At 38.4% G+C, this 23,278-nt stretch overlaps 1 protein-coding gene across 2 annotated transcripts; it reads right to left on the reverse strand.

Moving 5' to 3' along the window:
- Positions 1-692: 692 nt before the first annotated feature.
- On the reverse strand, positions 693-22,847 carry SERPINB10 (serpin family B member 10). 2 transcript variants are annotated; one of them, XM_032310740.1, is made up of 8 exons: positions 22,744-22,847; positions 18,911-19,087; positions 16,534-16,599; positions 15,986-16,123; positions 13,980-14,097; positions 6,177-6,319; positions 2,826-2,981; positions 693-1,244 (listed from the first exon to the last, which is right to left on the reverse strand). In XM_032310740.1, exons 1-8 carry the CDS (start codon positions 22,831-22,833, stop codon positions 840-842), a joined length of 1,293 nt encoding a protein of 430 aa, XP_032166631.1. In that variant the 5' UTR covers positions 22,834-22,847; the 3' UTR covers positions 693-839. The 2 variants fall into 2 exon arrangements, with proteins under 2 accessions (XP_032166631.1, XP_032166632.1); XM_032310741.1 differs by lacking the exon at positions 22,744-22,847 and adding an exon at positions 20,897-20,977.
- Between the last annotated feature and the right edge of the window lie 431 nt (positions 22,848-23,278).

The raw sequence follows: 23,278 nt of genomic DNA on the forward strand, positions 1-23,278 counted from the left end.
TCATCATGCTCACCCTATTAAATAAATTTTTTAAAAAAATCTCTTTTTAAAAAAGAAACTTGTTCTTCTACCCCATACTTTTTTTTTTTAAGATTTTTATTTATTTATTTGACAGAGAGAGATCACAAGCAGGCAGAAAGGCAGGCAGAGAGAGAGGGTGAAGCAGGCTCCCTGTTGAACAGAGAGCCAGATGCTGCCTCAATCCCAGGACGCTGAGATCATGACCTGATCCGAAGCAAAGGCTTAACCCACTGAGTCACCCAGGTGCCCCTACCTCATAATATTTTTAAAGGCAGGGATGTTAATATGACTACACTTTTACACAATAATTATTGTGTTTATTTTTGAATTATTTTAGATTCACAAAAAAGTTGCAAAGATAATCCAGGGAATTCTGTATACTCCTAACACCTTTTCCCTGGTGCTAACATCTAACATACTCTTTCTACATTTGTTTAAACTAAAAATCCACATATTTCCTTTATAAATATTTTTCTTCTCTCAAGGAGGCATGTGAAATATAAGTAACAATGATAATACAATGACCAAGTAGTTGAAAAATTGTAAGGCATTCGACTGAATAACATTACTCCTGAAATGTAAATAATAGTCACATTAAGACAAAATGTTAAGTGGTAAAAATAAAATTTGCCATTCTCTCTAGTTTTATAAGTATGATAAAACCACTAGGATGCATTATTTCAAGTTTATTTGCTAACATTCGAATGTGGAAAAAGATACAAGCTGCAAACTGGTTTTTATTATAATTGTGTTTCTCCATCTTTTCGTACACTTTTCACACCAGAAGTTGGTCTCTTTTAATGAGAGAGATCCATTGTCTAGGGGGAGCAGAATCTCCCGTAAAAGAGAAGGTTACCAGTTTTGTTGTGCCTGATAAAGAAGAGGAACGGGTGGTTTGCATTAAATTCAATGGAAGGGAGCCTAGTTCGAGTGCTCACCACACTCCCAGTGCCAGCTGTAGCCTCCGTACCTTGTTCATTTATTTCTACAAAAGCCTTGTGGAAAACATTGGACAGAAATAAGTTTCTCCCCATAGACATTCCTGAAAAATCAGCTCTGCTCTGGTTAAAGGCATCGCTCATCCCCATACTGCTCAGGGTTGACTTGAGATTGTAAGTCTCTTCCAGCTTGAACTTGGGGAGCTGTAGCTGAACCTCGTACAACTCCATCATGTCTGCGCTGGTCCACTCACTCAGCTTTTCGTAGGTGGTGGCCTCTTCCAGCTACAGGTGTGGAACGGGGAGGAGAGAGTCCGTAATTCCATAAAGAGTGGTTGAGTGAGACCTGGATACTACATAGATGAATTACCGTCCCTCCATTAACCAGGATAATAAAGCACACACGTTTGGAAATTCTTTGTGTAATGAGATTCTTCACCTTGTTGACCTACAGAATCTTTGTTTTGTAACTGACTAGCTGCCGGGATACCGGAGAATTAGACCTTATTTCAAAATGGCGTACTTCTATGCCAGCATGCAAGACATCAACTACACACGGAAATGGGTCAACATAAATATGCCTTATGTGCTGTCTACACAAAAGTATAAACTTTAGAACAAGTTATGTGCCAGGGTACAAAAGGATATCTGTTATATTAACATGAGAGACAGCCCTTTGAAAACAATATCTGAGATAAAATAAAATGTCTATATAAACACAACAATATGAAATTAATAACAATAAGCTATGCCCCCAAAAAGGGAAGGAAGAGTAAAGAAAGAAAGATCTCCAAATCTTAAAAATAATGGCTGTTTTTCAGTATAGTGTTTTAGAGTGTTTTTCTCCTCTTAATCTTTTAAATTTTTTAAATAATAAATATATATGTATATACATAACCATATGTATATAGGAGAAAAAATGTGCTTGATTTTTTTTTTTCAGATAACATGTTTGTTTCAAGATGCATGTTTTTGTTACTTTGAGAGTTTTCTAGACTCAAGCTGTCAGTGACATACTTGTAGATGGTACACATTAGTAATCTGACAACATATTCAGCTCAGGAGCCTGCACTTTTAGGAAGAAAGGGTTATCTTATAAAGCTGTGATGCTAATAGTTTACTGTACACCCTTGGTCTTAATTTTACCATTCTTTCCAGTTTCACAAATTTTATGATACCATTTGGAAATCTCTTCAAAATTCTAGCAGGACTATGAAAACTTACAAGTATAAAGAATCTGGAACACACAAAAAGTTATGCACAGTGCAAGGAAAGCCAGGCCACTCACTGCATGGGAAACTAATGTTCAATTTAAACATAACAGATTGCTCAGAAACATGGTCTGACCAAAGTTATATCAGGCTTTATAGAAATTTAGCTGATAAACAAATAATATTTGAAGGTAGTACTGATACTTAGTACAGATATAGCCTTTTCCTCCTGAAGACTTTATTTAATTAAAATAGGGGTTTTTTTCAAGTTTTGGAAGTCGGAGTCTTGTTGAAAAATATATATCTCAAGCTAGATTAATGCAAATGATTAAAAAATTAACTTTGATTAAGTAGGCCCTACCAGAGGGAGAAGAAAGAGCTAGACTGAGGTCAGCTCTGTAACTGACAAAGAATATATACATATCTGTTGCTCCTGTGACTGTTCTTTCAGCTACTTAAACTTTCTGAGGAATAGTGTGACAACTTATAGAATTTTATAAAACTTAAATGACACTGTGAAGGTAAAGTCTTCAAGGCTCAAGGTATGTTGGTCGTCTTCCTCTACAGGAATCAAAGAAACAAACAGGGAGACCATGTCTTGTTTCTCCCGAGAGAGGTAAATGCCAGAACCACCTTCACAGTGGACAGACTATACCTGATCCAGGCCATCGATATCTTCTGGCAGCAGTATGAGCAGGCTGAGGTCACGGTTTTCATAGTAGAGTTGTAGGCCCATAGCTTGTGGTTTTTCAATGTGAAAAACTTGGAGTTTTTCTTTCATGGACATCATTTGCACTGGTTTGCTTGTACTCTATGGAAAGGAAGTAGCAAAGTCATTGAGAAAGTGTTCCACCAAATCCTTAATTTTGTTTTATCATAATTGGTTCCCAGTAGTCTGGGACACTGGCAAAACTGATGATTCTCTGTAAAATGCTGAAAAAAGTTACACAGACCTTGTTTTCTGAAATAGGTGTTCTACTGGATAACATTATTGATAAGTAATGTGGAAGTTGCCTTTTATAACACTGATGTGGCAACCTCTAATAAGTGACAGCAAGCTGGATCCTACTGAACACTTTAAAAAGTATCTTATCTCATGCAAACTATGCCAATGTCAATGATTCAGAAATGGCATAAAGTGGATTTCACATGCAAACATTTGAGAAAGTATTTTAGTATCATAAACACTGACATTTACTAGGAGAATAAAAAGACAATAAGCTAGGAGGACATATTTGTAAAACACATATTTGATAAAGAATCAGTATCAAAATATATAAAGAACCTTTAAATACTCAATGGTAATAAAAGAACCCAATTTTAAAAATAGGCAAAAGATATGAACAGATACCTCACTGAAGGAAAACTTACAGCATATGAAAAGATGCTCAAGCATACACCATTAGGGAATTGCAAATTAGAACAATGAGCTAGCACTACAGACCTTTTAGCATGGCTGAAAATCCAAAACACTGACGATATCAACTGCTGACAAGGATGTGGAGCAACAGGAACTGTGATTCCCTGCCAGTGGGAATGCAAAGTGGAAGCCACTTCCAGAGACAGTTTGGCAGGTTCTTACAAAGCTAAACATGGTATTACCACATGACCCAGCAAGTGTGCTCCTGAGTATTTACCAGAAGAAGTTAAAAACTATGTCCACACAAAATCTTGCACACAGATTATTTATAGTAGCTTTATTCATAATTGCGCAAAGTTGGAAACAACCAAGATGTCCTTCAATAGGTGAATTGCAAAACAAACTACAATATGTCCAGATAATGGAAAATTATTCAATAGTAAAGTGAAATGATCTATCAAGCCAGGGAGAGACAGGGAGAAAGCTTAAATCTATTGTCTATTGCTTAGTGGAAGAGGCCAGTCTAAAAAGTCTACATACTATACAATTCCAACTACCTGGCCTTCCAGAAAAAGCAAAACTATAGAGACAGTAAAAAGATCAGTGGTTGCCAGGTATTTAGGAGGAGGGATGAATGGGTGGAGTACAGTTAAACTATTCCATATGAAAACAGAATGGCAGATACGTGACATTTTGCATTAGTCAAAGCCCAAAGAACTATACAGGACCAAAAGTGAACCCTAGTGTTAACTACAGACTTGAATTAATGAAAATGTATGAATATTGGCTCATTAACTATAACAAAGGCACCACACTAATGCAAAATGTTAATAATAAGGGAAATTATGTGGCTGGTGATATATGGGAATTCTACTTTCCTCTCAATTTTGCTGCAAACCTAAAAATGCTCTTTAAAAAAGTGTATTTATAGTAAGGCTAATAGTAATACAAAAAGAAAACCCTGCAATTCAAATGTTGTAGACACTTTACTTATCCATTCTATAGGGAGCTGTTAATCACAGAGTTCCACCCGTCTGCTAATGTAGTGGTCATATGATTAGGGTTGTTCATTCAGGATACTTCAGGATACAGTGATTTTTTCAGGGATGAACACATGAATCGCATAAAACAGAGCCCTCCTTAAGGAAGGAGCATTCTGTTAGAGCTAGCAGAAGGACTATCTACCAGAGTTGTGAAGCTCAAAGGCTGACGATGGGGCAACCAAATTCTCGGGTCATATAGAGAAATTGTATCTTTAGTATTAGAGAATGAAGGTGATAACCAGAGGGAGTAAAGGTGATGGGAGTGAGGGAACAGAGGGACAGAGAAGTGAGATTATGTCTTGAGACTCCCTGGATCTCTCAGTTCCCCTTCATTATGTAAATAATGCTAATACATTTTCCTGAAGCTATTTTGGAATGTTATCTTACCACTTGCAACTGAAAATTCCTTGTGGATGTACTAAGCCAGGTAACTATCCAGCTCTGCTTAGTCCATTCAATTACATGTTTGGTTCCTTCCCCATTTTATCCCACTGATTGAAAGCCACCTACTGCACATACCTGCGTGCTTACTGTATTAGGTCCCTGGGAGCACTGGTTATGTGAGAAGACCCACCCCAGGACTAATCAGCTTTAACAAATGTTGGCTAATCAATTCCTTTCCTAGGAATTTAAAATGAGATCTATTAGACTGGTCTCTAAAATGGAGGCAATGTTGTGAGTAGCATGTTCTGCCACTGTGGACTGGGAAGAAGAGAAAGTTAGACTTCAGCCTGAGGGAAGAATGATGGGAGAAACAGAATTGCAAAGATAGAGACTGAATCTTGACTACATTTTAATCCTTGTTTCCACTCAAGTTCCAAGGCCCAGACATATTCTAGCCCTTGGATTCTAGGGGATCTATCTGTTGCCTTATATTAGTCTCCCTTTTTGAGGTAGTGAGTTCCTATCTATCACAAAAATGAGTGTGTTGTATACTAACACAAAGAGAAAACAATGGAAAGCATGAGATTTTAGATGTGTCTTTCTTTTTTTTTTTAAGATTTTATTTATTTATTTGAGAGACAGAGTTCACAACTAGGCAGAGAAGCAGGCAGAGAGAGAGGGAGAAGCAGGGTCCCCGCTGAGCAGAGAGCCCGATGCGGGACTCAATTCCAGGACCCTGGGATCATGATCTGAGCCAAAGGCAGAGGCTTTAACCCACTGAGCCTAAATGTGCCCCTAAATGTGCCTTTCTTTTATTTATGGCAAGGTAAGGGTTTGGTAGAAGAGAGTACTGGTCTAATAGAAAAAGAACAGAACTAATAGTGAAGAGTCGGGGGTTGCGGTTCTGGTAGATTTTTAACTTAGGCATGGCTCCAGTCACTTTGACAGCTGGGAAATAAATATAATAACTATCTTACCTACTCCACCATAGTCAAAGCAAGAACTAAGTGATAAAATATGTGAATTGTCTCTCTTCAGAGAAGAAACAATGAAAAGAGGAATCCCCAGGCAGGATGGACCTGGCTTTTAGCTTAGGTATCCCTGCCCTGGCAATAGCCAGACTTTCCAGAAACATATATTCAAAAAGAAGAATGATTTCAAATAGAATCTCCTTTAAAATATCATGTAAAAAACATGCTGATTATTAAAAGTTTCCTACCTTATTTATTCTGAAAGGTTTTTCTGTGGTGTTTTGGACTAAGAACTGATGTTCCCAGATTCCTTTAAAGTAAAGGGCATTCACCAGAACCATTCTGGTTTCAGAATCCACTGCATCATCAGGTAGGAGATTCTGGATTTTTCCTATAAGAACAAAAGGACAGATTACAAATGGTATAGTTACACCCTGGCAATATGCCACACTTATAAAAATGATAATTATGAAATACTACTGACTGATATCTTATATCCACCAATGATCCAAACAGGGAAGTTAGCATTAATAGAATATTACTAACAGGTCCTATGTAAATTTCATCTGCTGTTCCAGTAAAACTCTTCTTTTGGATCAGAAATCAATCCAAGATCTCAAGTTGTAGTTATGTCATTTTGTCTTCATGCCTTTGAATCTGGAATAGTTCCTCATTCCTTCTGTCTTTCATGAATTTGACACTTTTGAAAAAGTGTCAAATTCTCGTTTCAGATTTGTCTGATGTTTCCTCAATTGTATCCCACCAGAAAGATATGTTAGGTCCTAAATACCAGTCCCTGTGAATGTGCTCGTATATGGAAATAGGGTCTCTGCAGACCTAATCAAGTTAAGATGGAGGTCATCCTGGATTAAAGTAGCTTTAACCTAGTAATGATATCCTTACAAGAGGAGGAAAATTTGGACATAGACACGCAGAGAGGACAAGACGATGTGAAAACACAGATACAGGACAGACTTAAAGAAGAAGATTATGTGCCCACAGAGGCAGAGATTGAAGAGTCCACAAGCCAAGGAATGTCAAGGATTGCCCCCAACCACCTGAAGTTGAGGGGAGGCATGGAACAGTGCCTTCCCTAGAGCATATGAAGGAAGCGTGGCCCTGCTCACATCTTGATTTCAGATTTGAAGCCTCCAGAACTGTGGGAGAATACATTTCTATTGTTTGAAACCATCCGGTTTGTGGTAATTGGTCATGGCAGCCCTAGGTCACAAACACAACCACAGAAACAATGTTATGTGCTTCTCAATGAATCATACCAGGAAACAGATTGTGTTCTTATTTCCCACTATGGGTGATGTTAACTTTGATGATTTGATTCCCACACGTTTCTCACTGTAAAATTACGACTTTTTCCCTTTCTAATTCATAAGTGTCATGTGGGGAGCTACTAGATGACCACATAAATTTCCTCTTTCTAATCAAACTTTTGCCCACCAATTTTAGCATTCGTTGATCTTGCCTGAAACAATGATGACTGTGGTGTTTTGCCAAATGGTGATTTTCGATTTCCACTATTCCTTCTACATTTATCAACTGGAATTCTACTATGAGGAAGAACTCTCCCATCTCCTCCTTTTACTTAGGTATTCAATAATTTATATCAGTATAGACTCATGGATGTTTGTTTTACCCTATGGGTTATAATTTATTACTATCATTATCTATTTTGTTGTATAAATTGTCCCAGATTTGGCTATTAGAAACATCCTCAAGTTGGCTCCTACATCCATTGGACATGTTCTCAGATATTTTGGGCATTTACCTATATTCTGGTACCACAGTATGTCCTAAAGTTTATCTGGTGCTTTCCATGTCCCAGCCCTAGAATTGGCATTTCTTCTAGGAGCCTTGGTTATGTTGTTTTTTGTTTTTTGTTTTTGTTTTTGTATTTGAACGGTGGGTTTTAGAAATCAAGATGTGGATGTTAGCTATGTTCATTATTCCTGGGGTGTCATTGCTCAGCAGAGAAAGCTAGAAAATACATGTATTATACACACATCTGTAAATATTTCCATATATATCTAATTCTCTGCTTATATATTATAGATGAGGAATTCATATTGATATTTCCTATTTCAGTCCAGCACCATGGGGTTCATGCTCATCTTTGCTTTTCTTTATTTACAATTCCTTTCCCTGTCAGTGAAACACCTGAGCCTTATTATTTCCAATATATTTACTCATTTGCTCAGTCCTAGAATATACATAAAATAGTTTCAGAATGGTTAACCCATTCTCCTATGAAAAGCAAATTTGATAACTAAGGTACAAGATCTGTGTACAGTTCTCTTTTTAAAGCCTTAGAGTACATAGTCAAACTATGTTTTTCTAGAACAAATATTTGTTGAAAAGAATAATTCTGAAACAGGAATGCAAACTAAGAAAAGATGCTATTGAAAGACATTTTGAAGAGAAAATACAGATGGATTAGGTGAAACCACAGCGAGTGCACCCGTGCATGTGCGCACAGGCGCGCGCGCACACACACACATTCACACACACACACATCCCAGAGGGCTGCTGAGCAAGGCCAAATGTTATCCAGGGAACTGGAACCTCATAGGCCATGAGCAGTGGAGCTCAATGGGAAAGGGGGAGTGTTAATAGAATTGAGGGTATTATCCTATTCGCAATAATTATTCTTAGCCTTGATTGTCAATTAGAATCACCTGAGGATTTAGACAATACTGATGCCTGAGCCTCCCTCCTAGAGATCTCAATTAATTCATCTGGGGTTGGACTTAGGAATTAGTAAACTTAGTTTCATGTGTCGTGAGAACTGAGAGCCACTGGTTTGGAGCCATTTGGTCTAATGGTCTTTAATATTTACCTGTGTGCCAGTAATGGGTAGCAAATATGTCTGCCTGCGGGTTATTGCAATGAGCAAGGACATCTATACCACAGTGAAGTCAGGACTAGTGGGGTTGCTGACTTACCTTTTTTTTTTAATAAGGACTATATATAACACATGTGCTAAAACTTTCAAAAATAATTAAGAACAACTAAAATTAGGTCTATTTAACTTCTAGATTTCCCTATTTCCTTTTATTGTTACAAACAAAAAGTAGGGGGTGCCTGGGTGGCTCAGTGGGTTAGTCTCTGCCTTCGGCTCAGGTCATGATCCCAGGGTCTTGGGTTTGAGCCCCTAATCAGGCTCTCTGCTCAGCAGCTCTCTGCCTGCCTATCTGCCTACTCATGATCTCTATTTGTCAAATAAATAAAATCTTAAAAAAAAAAAAAAGTAGGTATGGAAAAAGGTCAGTGAAATATAATAAAATGACAAATGAAATCCAGAACTTGTCTTTCCATTTCCAGTGGTTTGCTGGTAAACTCTCTCCAGGTAGGGGTGGGGGAGAAGGAAACTCTTGATTTATAGCCCATTTCTGGGGTGTAAATATTCTCGCCATATTGATTTCGAGCTACCAACATGGAAGTCAGGGAAAGCCAGGTTGGGCACGCAACATATGGGCTCCAAGAGCCTGACTGCGCGTGCGCACACCCCGCCTGCAGAAGTCCTCACCCGACATGCATGAGAAGCCCCTGTGCAGCTTTTGAAAAAAGCTTTGGGGTCAGTAACATTTCTAGAGATTCCAGCTGATCTGAGGTATGACTTGGACGTGTCTCTTCAGGTTTCATCGGTCTCCTTCACCGATGAAACAGACATTTTGGTTTAACAATGAACAATTAAATGATGTCAGAACACTCTAAGTCATTTTAGTTTTTGCCAATCTTATTAAAGACAGTGTATTAAACTTAATTTCTTTGATGATTCATCATGGGGAGGCCGTGTACATCATTTCTTTAATCTTTATTTTTTGCACAGAAGTTTTATTTTTTAAAAGCTGTGTTATTTTTAATCAAGTATTCTATCCCTCGACAGAGTTGTAGATGCAAATAGAAAACATATAGAGGACTGAATTTTGCACAAACTTATCTCAGGTTGGTTGAGATACAGATGATTTAAGTTGTGCCGCATTATTCTATGGACTCATATGCTTTCAGAGAAACTAACCTCTTGAACCCGCAGCTGTTTTAGGTTATGTAAAATATAATTATTGAATAAAGGATGTATAAAGTGTAGTCAAATATAACTTAAAAGTAACTGAGTCAAATTTGACCATGATTTTGCTGTACTCTTTAGAGCTAAAGTGCCACCTACTGGCTGGTTCATTGCACACACCCCTGGTAGTTCGAGGTAATGAATGGGAAGGACAATCTTCCAAGATATTCAGGGTAAGTCCTGCTGAGCACAGTTATTAATGTGACACTAGAGTGCCCAGTGTGCCAAACACATGAGAGATTTTGAGATGACAAACACGTAGACAATAACCTTCTCCAACACCCACTTTCAAGTAGTTTATAGACTATAAAGAAGACAATCAAGAAAAAAAAAATTGCAACATGTAACTGACACTATCGAAACTTTTGACTCTGAATGCCGTGTATGTCCCAGTAATCCACATGGCTACTTGAAAGAAACTCTATTTGAAAGCTTAAGGAAAGAAGCTTCTTTCAGGTGTTTCAGATGGAACGTATACATGCTGAGGAGTTTCTAGCAACTTTTTCTTAAGGGTGTGCAGAATTATGCCTTGATGAAGTCAAAATTCCTGAAAAGCTGTTTAATTCCTTAACCTCATTTGGTTTTGAATAGCCCTAAATAACCAATTTGTGTTCAGTACATAAAGAGAAAGTACAGAAAGATTACAGCTTTCTGCCTCTTTGGAAGATAGCACTTCTAAGAAGTAGAGCCAGCCTTGCCAGCTGGAACAATGAGGTCATAGGATGCAGGAAACAGGGGCTCAATAAAAGATTCTGACCATGCCCTTGGTTAACTTATTTTGGAGGTCTCTCATTTTAGAAGTCGCGTGACAACAGAGGATTTTTCAAAGCGTGTCTGTCCTATATCTCGACCCTATAATAACTATAATCTGAAGTCTACTCGTTCCTCCATAATTTAAGATTAGTTATTCAGTTCTTCCTCAAAATCAAAACTCCTGCACTGTCAAATATGGCAGCCGCTAGACACCATGGCTGCTTAAACTTAAATTACTTAAACTGAATTGAAGTAAAAAATTCAGTTCATCAGTAACATTAGCCACATTTGAACCCATCTATAGTTATGTGTGGATGGAACATGTGACCCTAGCACATTGGGCAGGGCAGACTTATGACACATTTCTGTCAACACAGGACAATCTCCAAGGAGGCTGTGTGACCTAGACAGTTGGGTCTGGTCATGTTCCTTAAGGGTGGCAGTTTATGCAGGGGAAGCAGGGCAAGGATGGGAAGAAGCCAGCTTCCGCAACACGGGACCATGGTTCTCCTCTTGGCTCTGAAAAGCTTTGTTCTTGTGTAAAGATGGCAAGTTAACTGCTCTTAGCCTTCCTATCTGTAGAGCTCCCCTTCTTTTCCAGAAAACACGACAGACACTGGGTTAGGAATCTGACCTAGGAATCTAAGACCTCAGGAATCTGAGGAACACTCTAGAATCTGAGTGTTAGGAATCTGAGGACCTCAGGGTTAGTTCAGCCCCAGATTATTCTTAGAGTCACATCTGCCATGTTGAATTTGTGTTGGATGTTACAGCAGGCTTTTGCCTGTGCGGTCCCATTTGGTCCTCCTTCTGACTGAATCCATACAAGTGCTCAGTAAATGCGAGCTGGTCTATCATTCTAAAAAGAGGCTTGCTTTTGAATGAACCCAAGTCAGGTATAAGTTAAGTACAATGGTCACTCTTACCTCCCCATGGCTTTTGAGTCACTATTCAATGATAAAGGAACTGAGAATTAAGGCTGCCAACTTCCTCAGGGCATTTCAGTAAATGTTAATGTTCTGAGCAATGACAATTAGCAGGCCTGCTGTGTGTTAGTGATTTGAAGCTGAAACTCACATCAGGTAGCATCATTGTACTTGGGCCCTTGAGTCTAGCAGGGGAGGCTTCAGTGGTTAACTTCAATAACAGTGCGGTACCTATCAAAGTGAGCTTTCACACTGAGTGCTGTGTGAGCAAAGAGAGAGACAAAAATGAACTGTTGGGACTTCATCAAGATAAGAAGCTTCTGCACCACAAAGGAAACAATCAACAACTAAAAGGCAGCCTATGGAATGGGAGAAGATATTTGCGAATGACATATCTGATAAAGTGACATATCTGATAAAGGGTCAGTATCCAAAATAAATAAAACCTTATAAAATAATAATCCAGTTAAGAAATGGGCAGAAGCCATGAATAGACATTTTTCCAAAGAAAGCATCCAGAAGGCCAACAGACACATGAGAAGATGCTCCACATCACAGATCATCAAGGAAATAGAAATCAAAACTACAATGAAATATGACCTCACAGCTATCAGAATGGCTAAAATCAACAACACAAGAAACAACAGATGTTGTTGAGGATGTGGAGAAAGGGGAATCTTCTTGTATTGTTGGTGGGAATGCAAGTTGGTGCAGCCACTCTGGAAAATAGTTTGGAGTTTCCTCAAAAATTTAAAAATAGAGCTACCCTACCACCCACCAATTTGTGCCACTAGATATTTACCCAAAGGTACAAAAATACTAATTCAAAGGGAGACATGCACCCCCATGTTTATAGCAGCATGATCAACAGCAGCCAAGCTACGGAAACAGTCTAAGTGTCCATTGACTGATAAAGGGATAAAAAGGATAGACACATAGACACACACAATGGACTATTACTCCGTCATGAAAAATAATGAAATCTTGCCATTTGCAATGATGTGATGAAACTAGAAAGTATAATGCTAAGTGAAGTAAGTCAGTCAGAAAAAGACAAATAGCATATAATTTCACTCATGTGGAATTTAAGAACAAAACAAGTGATCATAGGGAGAAAAGAGGACGAGAGAGGCAAGCCAAGAAACAGACTCTTAACTACAGAGAACAAAGTCAGGGTTACCAGAGGGGAGGGGGAGGGGGAATGGGATTAAGGAGGGCATTTGTGATGATCACTAAATTTTAGTGTTGAATCCCTAAATTTTCACCAGAAACTAATATTACATTATATGTTACCTGGAATTTAAATAAAAAATTTGAAAATTAAAATTTAAAAAATTAAAAAAGAAATAGAACACTCAACTTTTAAGTGAGTGTGTAGCTACCTAGCTACAAACTACATCTTAAAGATGGTTATTACAGCAAGTCTAGGTGACCAGCTATCCTGGTTTGCCTGGGACTGAGAGGTCTTCAAGTGTTAAATCTAGGAAAGTTTCAAGAAAATCAGGACAGGTGGGTCCCCAGAGCCTAAATGGGGGACCATGTAAAACTCAGCCATGTAGTTGAGTTTAAGATATGGGTGCAACTGATGTGTGAAACCTTTGGGTCATATCTCCTTAAAAGCAAAGAGGCTTTCTTTTCACCATTTCCTGGTGACTTTACAATGACAAATGCAAAAATCATCTTAGACTTAAATACGAAAGCCATGTTTTGAGGATGGTGGAGCTAACGCACCAGTCTGGGTCTCTGCATTGCCTCAGCAAAGACAATGCTTATCTGCCTTTTGACTATTATGTAAAAGAAAAATAAATGTCTGCCTTATCATTAAGCCACTGTATTCCAAGTCTCTCCGCTATAGCAGCTTAGCCCCCTACCGTAATATATGACCTCATTTTGAAAATTACTTAAGATTATATAACACATTTAATGCCACAATTTCATTACTAATTGCTAGCTATTTTTCATCAGAAATCACAAATGTTTGCAGTATTTTTACTTTCCTCTTTGCACTTTTCTGCTTTTTTGCCCCTGGGCTCCTGTCTGGAATTATTGGGATACAAGAATTTTCTTGTCCTCTTAGTAAAGTGGGTATCTTGACTTAGAGGTTTTAGATAAGACTTGCTGGGAAAGCTAGGAATCTGAAAATCATGGGCATGGATAGAAAGAAATGTTCTGCATATTTAGAATGTATCCACTGTTCTCGTTCAGAAATACACATTCTTACAAAGCAAATTCAAAAAAATACAAAAATGCTTGGAGAAGATACTCTGCCGAGCACCTTGGTGAAAACTTACCTTCAGTCTGACTTTCAACCCAAGAGTTGATCTCCTTTCGAATTTGTCCAGAAGCTCCCACAAAATTAACAGACTGTGGTTCTGCACCAAAGTATGTTTTCATGTCTTCTAGATATCTCTGGAAGATAGAGGTAAAATCTTCTTTTGCAGAGTTTGTCCAAAACCAAGACATCAAGGCTATCAATGGATCATTGCAAACCCCCACCCCATTGCCCCCTCTGTCTTTCCATACTTCCATTTTGGTCAAAAACTAAACACTCCCCTCTTTAAAGTTAGCTGGGCACAGACTAGCCATGAAGAAGTCCAGGTGTGGAGGAAGGTCTGCCTCCCAGTTCTGGGGCTCCCACACCCTCCCTATTTTTTTTTTTTTTAAGTAGGCTCTACACCCAGCATGGAGCCCACCATGGACTTGAACTCACAATCCTCAGACCAAGACTCAGATGCTTAATGGACTGAGGGACCCAAGCACCTCTACCCTCTCCTGTGTTTATCCATGCCTGTGAAATGGGGCTGGTATGAAAAGGGAGAGAACTCTAGAAACCCCAGGACTATCTCCAGGGACAAAGACCTGTTGGCAGTTGCACTTTGCTTTCTCTAGCAGAGCCAGCACCAAAGTGAAGCCTGTGGGTCCGGCAGCCCCCTGCTATGAACACTAAGCACCAAAAACCTGTGGAGGGCCCCCGAGGAGAGCTATACACTGCTCTGAAAATGGATTGCAAAGTGTGGCCAAAGGTTCAGCAGGCTGTCTGAGGGAAGAAAGCTGGCTTAGTCCTCTGGACCTTTGATGTCCCCCCTGGTGGCAGTCATCAGAAGTGGGCTTATGAGGGCACCTGCATTCTCAGGAGCCCTGTCATACTCCTTCAGTGTATTACTTGGTAGAGGAATTGTGTTCAGCAAAAAGTGCTGATGTAATTCAGCCTCAGGCACTGGTTTGAAGATTAGGAAGTCTAAACTATGTAGAAATTATGATCCAGTAAAAAAGGAAGGCTTAAAATTTCACAAGGCACCATTCCCTGTGTTGACTCATAGGTTCTACTCAACCTCTCCGAGCATATCCAGGGCTTGTGGACATTATAAAAGATGTCTCATTTTGTATATCTGTGTCCTTTTCATCTCTAAGTGCCCGCCCCACTCAGATACCTCCTACTTCCGGACCAAAGCAGAATGCACAGGACTACCAGTACCAGAAATGTCTCTAAGGCTTCATTTGGATGCTTTTCTGCCTTTAGTCATGACCGAGCCCAAGTGCTGACCTCCCTGAATTCACTGGCTATGGGCAGGGACAGCCCTGTTTGATATCACAAGATCGCTTTAATCTCCTATTGCTGTCCCTCTATCCTACCCAAGTTCCTTGCCCTTTGCCCGCTGGGCACCTGGGTCCTCCTACTCTCTTATGTGTTGAGATGTGATGCACTAATGGGAAATTCATTGCTTGGCTTCGTTCAGGGTGGCCCACTGTGGGAAGCCCTTGAATCTGAATTGAGAATGAAAGTATGGTCTGCATTGTGGGGTCTCAGTCACCTGAGAAGGGGAGAAGGTGATATTATTCCATGTCGAGAGTCTTTCCTAAAGTCTCTAAAGTCATGCTGTGAAATGACCCATCTGATCCCCGAGTCAGCTTTGCTCAACTACAAGCTCCCAGTCCAGCCACGCTCCCAGGACCAGCTCTGCCCTCTGCTCCTGCACATCGACCCTACTGGGTTACCCTGCATCTCCTGCCCCATTCTCCATGAAACAGATGCTAACCTGGAGATGACCCAAACCACATCTCTTACCCATTCACTGGCTGAGGTGGACCCCTTTATTCTGAGCATATAGTGTGGCTTGAGACCCACTGTTGATTTCCTTTACACCTAGCCACTTACTGGTGCTCTAAATGATTGTTTCCCAGAAGTGCTGACCCCATACATGAATATCGTCCCTGGGATCTCTAGAGAAATGTATGAAAAGTTTCCTGATTGGTATCTTTCTTTCCCATCAGCTTTAAAAGACACATTTGCACTTACAGTGTGAAATGGGTAGGTTTTCTCTCCATATATCCTGTTGGCTGTTTTAAGTATGTAAGCCTTGCTGGGATTGCTTATTTCTGAGATAAGGGTCTGGAAGTGAGAGTGTATATCTTCAACCTTGCTCAAACCGAATTCCTTTAAAAGAAAAAGGATTAGTCAAGCAGTCAAATAAAAACACTGAACAAGAACTAGGTCTACATGAACAACCTCTATCTCAATGAAATGAGTTGGTGTCCTGTAAACAAAAACTCAAATCAGTTGCATGGTAGACCAAAAAACATTTTCTTTAATGTTAGCAGTGCAAGAATTTACAAGTTGTTAGGGTATTGTTTTCTTCACATTTAGTTTATAAAGGCAAGAACAAGTTTGAAGGCAGGGCAGCTTTGAAGTGGAAGGAAAAGATGGAAAGAGAGACAGGGAAAGAATACGACCCTTCCAAAAAGCATACACGTTTCTGTATTTTGAAAATTTTTCTGTAGTTTGATGAAATTTTTCTAAAAGAAGTTCCTTTTAATTATTGAATGCATATTAAAAATAAGACATACCATTTTTCTTTTCTTCTCACTTTCAGGACAAGTTTTGATGTCCTGATCTCTGCTAAACTGAAGAACCTGTCATTTCAATAACAAGGAAATATGTGAACACAATTTGCGAAGATGTAATCATCTGAAATTCTCCTCAGCAAATACAAGTCAGTCATTCCCATCACCACAGAACATATAATTAATTAGCAGGGCGCTCTGATTTCACTTAAATAATGTGTTGCTAGATGGATGGGGAGGTCAACAGCAGCTTTGAAATAAATTTTTAAGCTGCTGTTAAGTAGCTACTTTCTTTATTCTTATACTCTTTTTAGGACATTTGAGATGATGTTGGGAAATCACTAGAGGTAAAAATCTCTTGTATTCCATGTTTTGTTTTGTTCTATATATGGTTGTTTTGAAAACTAGGTGTTCATTTGAAAGTATCATTTAGACGATTTAAGCATAAGCCACTATTGCTTCAATTATCTAGAAAATTCAGGGATTTTAGTTGCTTATTCTAGTTAAGTTTCAGGTCTCATTGTCTGCCTCACTTGACAGTTATAGACACATTCTTTGTGCTCAGCCCAGCATTTCATTTGGAAGTTAACAAAAAGGAAGTGGACATGCTTGTTCCTCCTGAACTGTGCAACAGTAGAAAACAAGGTGATAATTCCATCTCCCATAGCCTGGACCCAGCTCATAATGAGGAATAAAATCTAGTTTACCAAAGCTCGTGCTGACTGACACCCAGTGACAAACAGGGATACATGAACAACTCAGTCTCAGTCACAAAGCATCGCCATTGATATGTCAGTAGCATTTAAATAAAGCAAGGACAAGAAACACACAGAAATATGTTCACATGAAATGGACCCCAGTTGAAATCCATCTAAGACTGTCGATCACATTAACTGTTAAGCCTTTTAATATTTAACCAGTTATTAACCAGGGGTAAGCCAGGATTTTGTTTTCATTTTGAAACACACAATATCTTGTGAACTAAAAGAATAAGGGGGATATCCTAAGCCCAAGCTGACAGAAGATAAATTCTGCCTATTTCATGCAGAATTACTGTTTGTGCTGTTTTCTATATTTGACTCAAAGGGCACCACCTGGAATGGAAATTCTGTCATTTAATCTTTTGATTATTGCATGATTTAGGGCTGGATTTCCTCTTTTCTATATCTATCTTAAAACACACACACATATATTTGTACATTTGCACAGAAGCACACATATACACATGACTTTTTAAACTACAATTTTGCTATCTATGGCTCTACTTGTTCATGTAAGTGTGTGTCTGCACATGCGGTCACAATGCTTTGAAGATGTTTACAGCAAATCAATAACTGCTTAAACAATACTATTGCTTTGTTATTTTAATGCTCTCAGTGGGTTTTTTACATTCATGCAGACAACCAGGGATTAGACATAGATAAACCAAACAAAGCACAAAGAACTGGATTCATTTCATTTTTCTATCTGTGTCTTCAAGAAAATCCTTCTGAGATTGGAAAGACAATGACTAATTCTAGTATTTAAAGTATGAGCCATTCAAAAATGGTATGATACCACTCATATGTGGAATTTAAGAAGCAAAACAAGTGAACAAAGACAAAAGAGACAAAGGAAAATCCTAACTTAACTAGAGAGAACAAAGAGAGGGTTTCCAGAGGGGAAGTGGAGGGGGGGACAGATGAACGGGATTAAGAGCTCGCTTGTCCTGATGAGCACTGAGTAAAGTACAGAACTGGTGAATCATTACAGTGTACACCTGAAACTAATGTAATATCATATGTTAACTTTACTGAAATTAAAATTTAACAATAAAATAAAGTATGGGCCATTACTTCCTGAAATATATTAATAATCAAAATAAAATTGGTTTTGGTGCTGAACCAAACTTGATAACCTTATTGTCTCTCCTCTTGATCTTGCTAGGGAACATGGGTTCTTACATGGCTTTTTAAGCAGCAATTTTCTTTCTTTCTTTCTTTTTTAAATATTTTATTTATTTATTTGACAGACAGAGATCACAAGCAGACAGAGAGGCAGGCAGAGAGTCAGGCAGAGAGAAAGGGGGAAGCAGGCTCCCTGCTGAGCAGAGAGCCCAATGCAGGGCTCCATCCCAGGATGCTAAGATCATGAACTGAGCCAAAGGCAGAGGCTTAACTCATTGAGCCACCCAGGTGCCCCTTAAGGAGCAATTTTATGGTTGGTTCTCTTCCCCAGAATTCTTTTTATGGCCTAAAACAATGCTGAAGTATATCTTTTGTCCTGTAGGATATGGCTGTAAAATGTAAGCTATGTGGACTTCAGGAAGCAAATGATGGCAACAGTTAAAAGGAAGGCTCTGTTTAAAGGCCGCAGAGGATGCTTGAACTCTCCTGCTTACCTGGGCCATCTGGGCTGCTGTGGTACCTCCAGTGCCCAAATATACCATGGCCAATGAGGTTGAGATGCCCCAGGGAGAAAAGAAAATATTTTTGCCTTCAGCCGATTCAGCCAGCTTTTTGCTGAAGTCCAGGGCAAATTGGTTGATTGATTTGGCTAGAGAGTCCATTGGGAAAACCTAAGAAAAATAAAGCAGAGATGAAAAACTTGTTAATAATCCTTTCCACTTATTTCACTTTTGGCTGACACAACTATCCTCTTTAATCACCCCTTCTTGAAGTGACAAAAATATATATTATCTAATCCAAATTGTATCATATATGTAGTATATATATTTCCATCCATTTTATATGCATCTATTTCCATTCATCCTTATATGTGTACCTATTCATAATAGCCGAAAGGACTGTGGAAAATCCCTTACCAGTATTAGTAGTTTACATATTAGAAAACTGAAGTTTAGAGAGTTTGAGGGAATGCTCAAATTGTAGTGCTAAGGCGCAGCAGAGGACAATTGGGTGCTGGTCAGTTGGCAGCTCCCTGTTGAGAAAATCATAATAAAAATGGTGCCATCAGCCCTGTGCTGCTTCTCAATGCACCACATGACTGCTGACTTTACATAGTAAATAAGAAATTGCTAGTCATTTTTTTCAAGAAACTTCATGGTTTTTCTCACTTATCACCAATATTTTTATACTTTTTAACCTTATCTGTTCATTCTTTTTTAAGATTTTATTTATTTATTTATTTATTTATTTATTTATTTATTTATTTGACAGAGAGCAAGACAGAGAGAGAGGGTACACAAGCAGGGGGAGTGGGAGAGGGAGAAGCAGGCTTCCCGCTGAGCAAGGAGTCTGATGTGGACCTTGATCCCAGGACCCCAGGATCTTGACCTGAGCCGAAGGCAACCACTTAACAACTGAGTCATCAGGCGCCATTATCTGTTCATTCTTGCCTTTATCTATGATATTCTTCATTCCTAGAATGGTTTTCTTTTTTCCTAGAATGTTTTGATCCTTCTTTACTCTATTGAAATCCAGTTCTGTTCCAGTTTCTTTCTTAAGAAACTTTTCCTGATCTCTAGTGTGCAGAGGAGTTAAGTCCCACAACATCACTTTTGCCCCTTATTGATATTTATCCCACTGATAGTTCTGTCTTCATACGCTTGTAGCTTTCCAACTCCAGGGTAAGTTCCTTAAGAGTAAAATTTTCTGTATCTCCAACAACACCTCGCTCAGGACTTTACACAAAATGGATGTTTATAAATATTTATTACTTCTTTACAATGTTCATTATTTGGGCTCCAGCCGCCATTGTCTATTCACTTAAACTTGAAACCATACACAGTTTAGTGGGAAATGCTCATAGAGAAGTAGGGAAGTCAAGGCTCTTTGCCCTTATTCTCACTCACTTGGGACCCTCTGAAAATGATCTTCTTGAACAAAAAGAACTCAGTTTTACTCATTTAAAAAAATTATATTCAACCTCTAAATTTCACCCCTAATTACCCGACATTTTCAGTCTTTTAAGACATGGGTTCTATCAAAGAAACAACTACTTCAATCTGATGTCATTTTATAGCCAAATAATCTCTCAAACTGGTTAAGTGATTAAAAATAAGTCAACTTCCTAGACCTAGAATTTCCCATGTTCTACACAACATTGGTGTAGAACTTCAACTTATACTGGCATCACCTGGCACTCGGGACCTTAGAAGGGTCAAGAGTCTCTGAGTCAAGGGAGAGGCATAGGTAGGCCAAGTTTTGGTTTCATCATAAACTGGATTAACAATGATCCTGCTGAAATCCCTCCTAACCATAGGCTTACACTTAGTCAAAGAACTTCCCCCTCTAAGTCCTGCTTCAGTTCTAGCCCATGTCTATTGCTGAAGGTGATGATAATTCTAGGCGAATATCACTTGACTAAACAAAAACAACTCTAGTTTTGTAATAAGTGTACACCTCACAAAATGTTCAAAACTTACCAGTATGTAGTTTTTTTTGATAGATCCAGGGCCATCTTGGAAATAACCTCCTTAATCTCTTTACATCTGTATTCATTCAAATGATGCTTTGTTTACCACATATATATTAAGATTTATCTCTTTAGAATTCATGAAATACATTCATATGGAAAATGTTTGCCTCCTTAAAACTATACTAACCATGAAGGGAGGAGAAAATAATATCTTAGGGCCTGAGATTTTTATCTTTCTACCTAAAGTTTATGGTTATTCTAGAGTTTGACTACTTGTAACAAATTCCTAAAAACAATAATTTTATTTAATGAAAGAGTTAATTATTTGTGAAAGTTAATATCCAGTTATCTTCAGCTTCATTAATTCTCTTGTTAATATCATCATTAATACATGAAGTATTGCCCCAAACATAAAAGAACAATTCTTACCTTTGTTTTTTTTTTTTTACAAAAAATTTATAGAAGTGTTAAGCCATTGGTAAAATTTAACCTGAGTGAAAAGTGCTTTCTGAAGGATGCAGAATTTTAGGATGATATTTTATAGGAAATAATTTATCCTTACAAAGGTTAGACAATGATTTTTTTCAGAGAAGATTAAAAATGTCTAGATCAGAAGACTACTATTCCATTTTCAGAATAAATTATTCTTTGCAGTTTTCAGAAGTTTTAGAAGTGTCAGTTTAGATCTTTATCTATATATATAAAAATATATACATGCTTTAATATATACAAATACATACACATAAAATATGTACAACTCTCTCAAGGGCTTAGGGGAAAAACTGAAGAACTATGAAAGTAATAAAAGGATAGTGTCATTCATCAAAATGTTGAATCATAGATACCCATAGTCACAAAGAAACCTGGAGTCCCCTCTAGTACAATTGCCTTGTTTTATCTACTAGGATACTAAGGTCCAGAGAATTTAAATGTGCTGTCCAATGTGCACAGACAGCTAAGAGTGAAGTTATCACTGTAATCCCATTCTCTGGACTCTGAATACAATCTCCCTTGTCATTGTATCTCATTGCCTTCAAGATTTTAACAGAAAAAAGGAGAGATTGGGGGAGGAAGAAAGGTGAACAGGAGGAGGAAGAAAGGAGGGAAGATGGTATAGAGCATGAGGAAGTGGGAAGGATCCTCACTTCATTTTCTACAAAAGGATACTCAAAGCTCCTTGACTTTTGATGATACTAATGATAGTGTCTACTTCTTGGAGCTGTGCTTACCAGAGGGTGACATCTCCCCTCAGCACTCTACACAAAGCCATTTTCTGAGGGAATCAATAGTTTGGGATGTTTTACAATGAGCATATAGTAGAAGGTTGGGGCTTAGGGCTTAGGCTACTCCATAAAAGAGAAGAAAGCTAACAGCCCATGGAGTGGTAGCTTGGATGGGATGTTAGATGGAGTCATGGAATGAGAGCCAAATTAATTCCATGCATTAATGATGTGGATCAAATTCATATCACCAAGCTCGCTCTTCCAAAGGGTTAGAAGAGGTTGGCCTCAATTATTCTGAGAATGCTCTATTTCTCTTTGCCTATGTTGACCGATACAGAGGTGGTCAATCTAGAAAAGTGACTGGAGGAGATTCCATTCACGGTTTCACAATTTCTGGTAAAACCATTTCTCTAACTCCTTTTAAATAAATGCTGTCTCTCCCTCCTTGCCCTCTTTTCCACACAAGCTTGGAACGAGCTCGGGGTTAAATCTGTCTGATTTGTACAGAATTCTTGGGGAGAGGAAGCTTTCTGTTTTTGAGAGCTCTTGATCATGTGTTACACTGTTAGACATTTCAATATAGAAAGAAAACATAAATAAACATTTTTAAACAAAGAAATGTTTACAATACCTTGTTTTCTTCTGCTGGAGCAGAACTGGCAACTGGTTCCTTTAATAAGAGATTGTGGTGAGTTAAGTAACTTTTAACTGTAGAAATCATCTTTAAAAATTCTAGCACCTCCCTTTTCTTGGCCCCACCCTCTGATTCATTTCACAAGCCCATACACTCTTCCTTTCAAGTTTATCTTGGCTGAGAGCTCAACTAAAAAGACAGAGATCCACAATGAATGTTTTGCCTGGATGACTTATTTACCTACACTTGCCATGTCTGTCTGCAGGTAGAAACCTGAGCTCTGACAAATTGTAACTCATTCTTTCCTTGTTTACTCTCTTCTCTAGTTGGCCAACTGGCAGCAATTCTAGTAGTTTTCCCCAGTAGTCTTTCTTAAAAAAAAAAAAAGAAAGAAAGAAAAAAGAAAGCTCTTAATTAACAGAATAATAATGGGTAGTAAAATGGAAAATATTGGGGGTGAAATATTTGCTGTTACATTGTTAAAACTGCTTTTAAGGTGCCATGTACTAGAGGCACCCAACAAATGTTGGTC

This window comes from Mustela erminea, chromosome 13, assembly GCF_009829155.1.
Source record: "Mustela erminea isolate mMusErm1 chromosome 13, mMusErm1.Pri, whole genome shotgun sequence".
Taxonomy (NCBI): Eukaryota; Metazoa; Chordata; class Mammalia; order Carnivora; family Mustelidae; genus Mustela; species Mustela erminea.

Excerpts from the sequence above, each read along its gene's own strand:
- SERPINB10 (XM_032310740.1), bottom strand. The coding sequence starts at position 22,833 with ATGATTTCTACAGTTAAAAGTTACTTAACTCACCACAATCTCTTATTA. Across the intron at positions 16,600-18,910 it reads CAGCAGCCCAGATGGCCCAG|GTTCTTCAGTTTAGCAGAGA; the intron begins GTAAGCAGGAGA and ends TTGAAATGACAG. Across the intron at positions 14,098-15,985 it reads AAACCTACCCATTTCACACT|AGATATCTAGAAGACATGAA; the intron begins GTAAGTGCAAAT and ends TCTATCTTCCAG.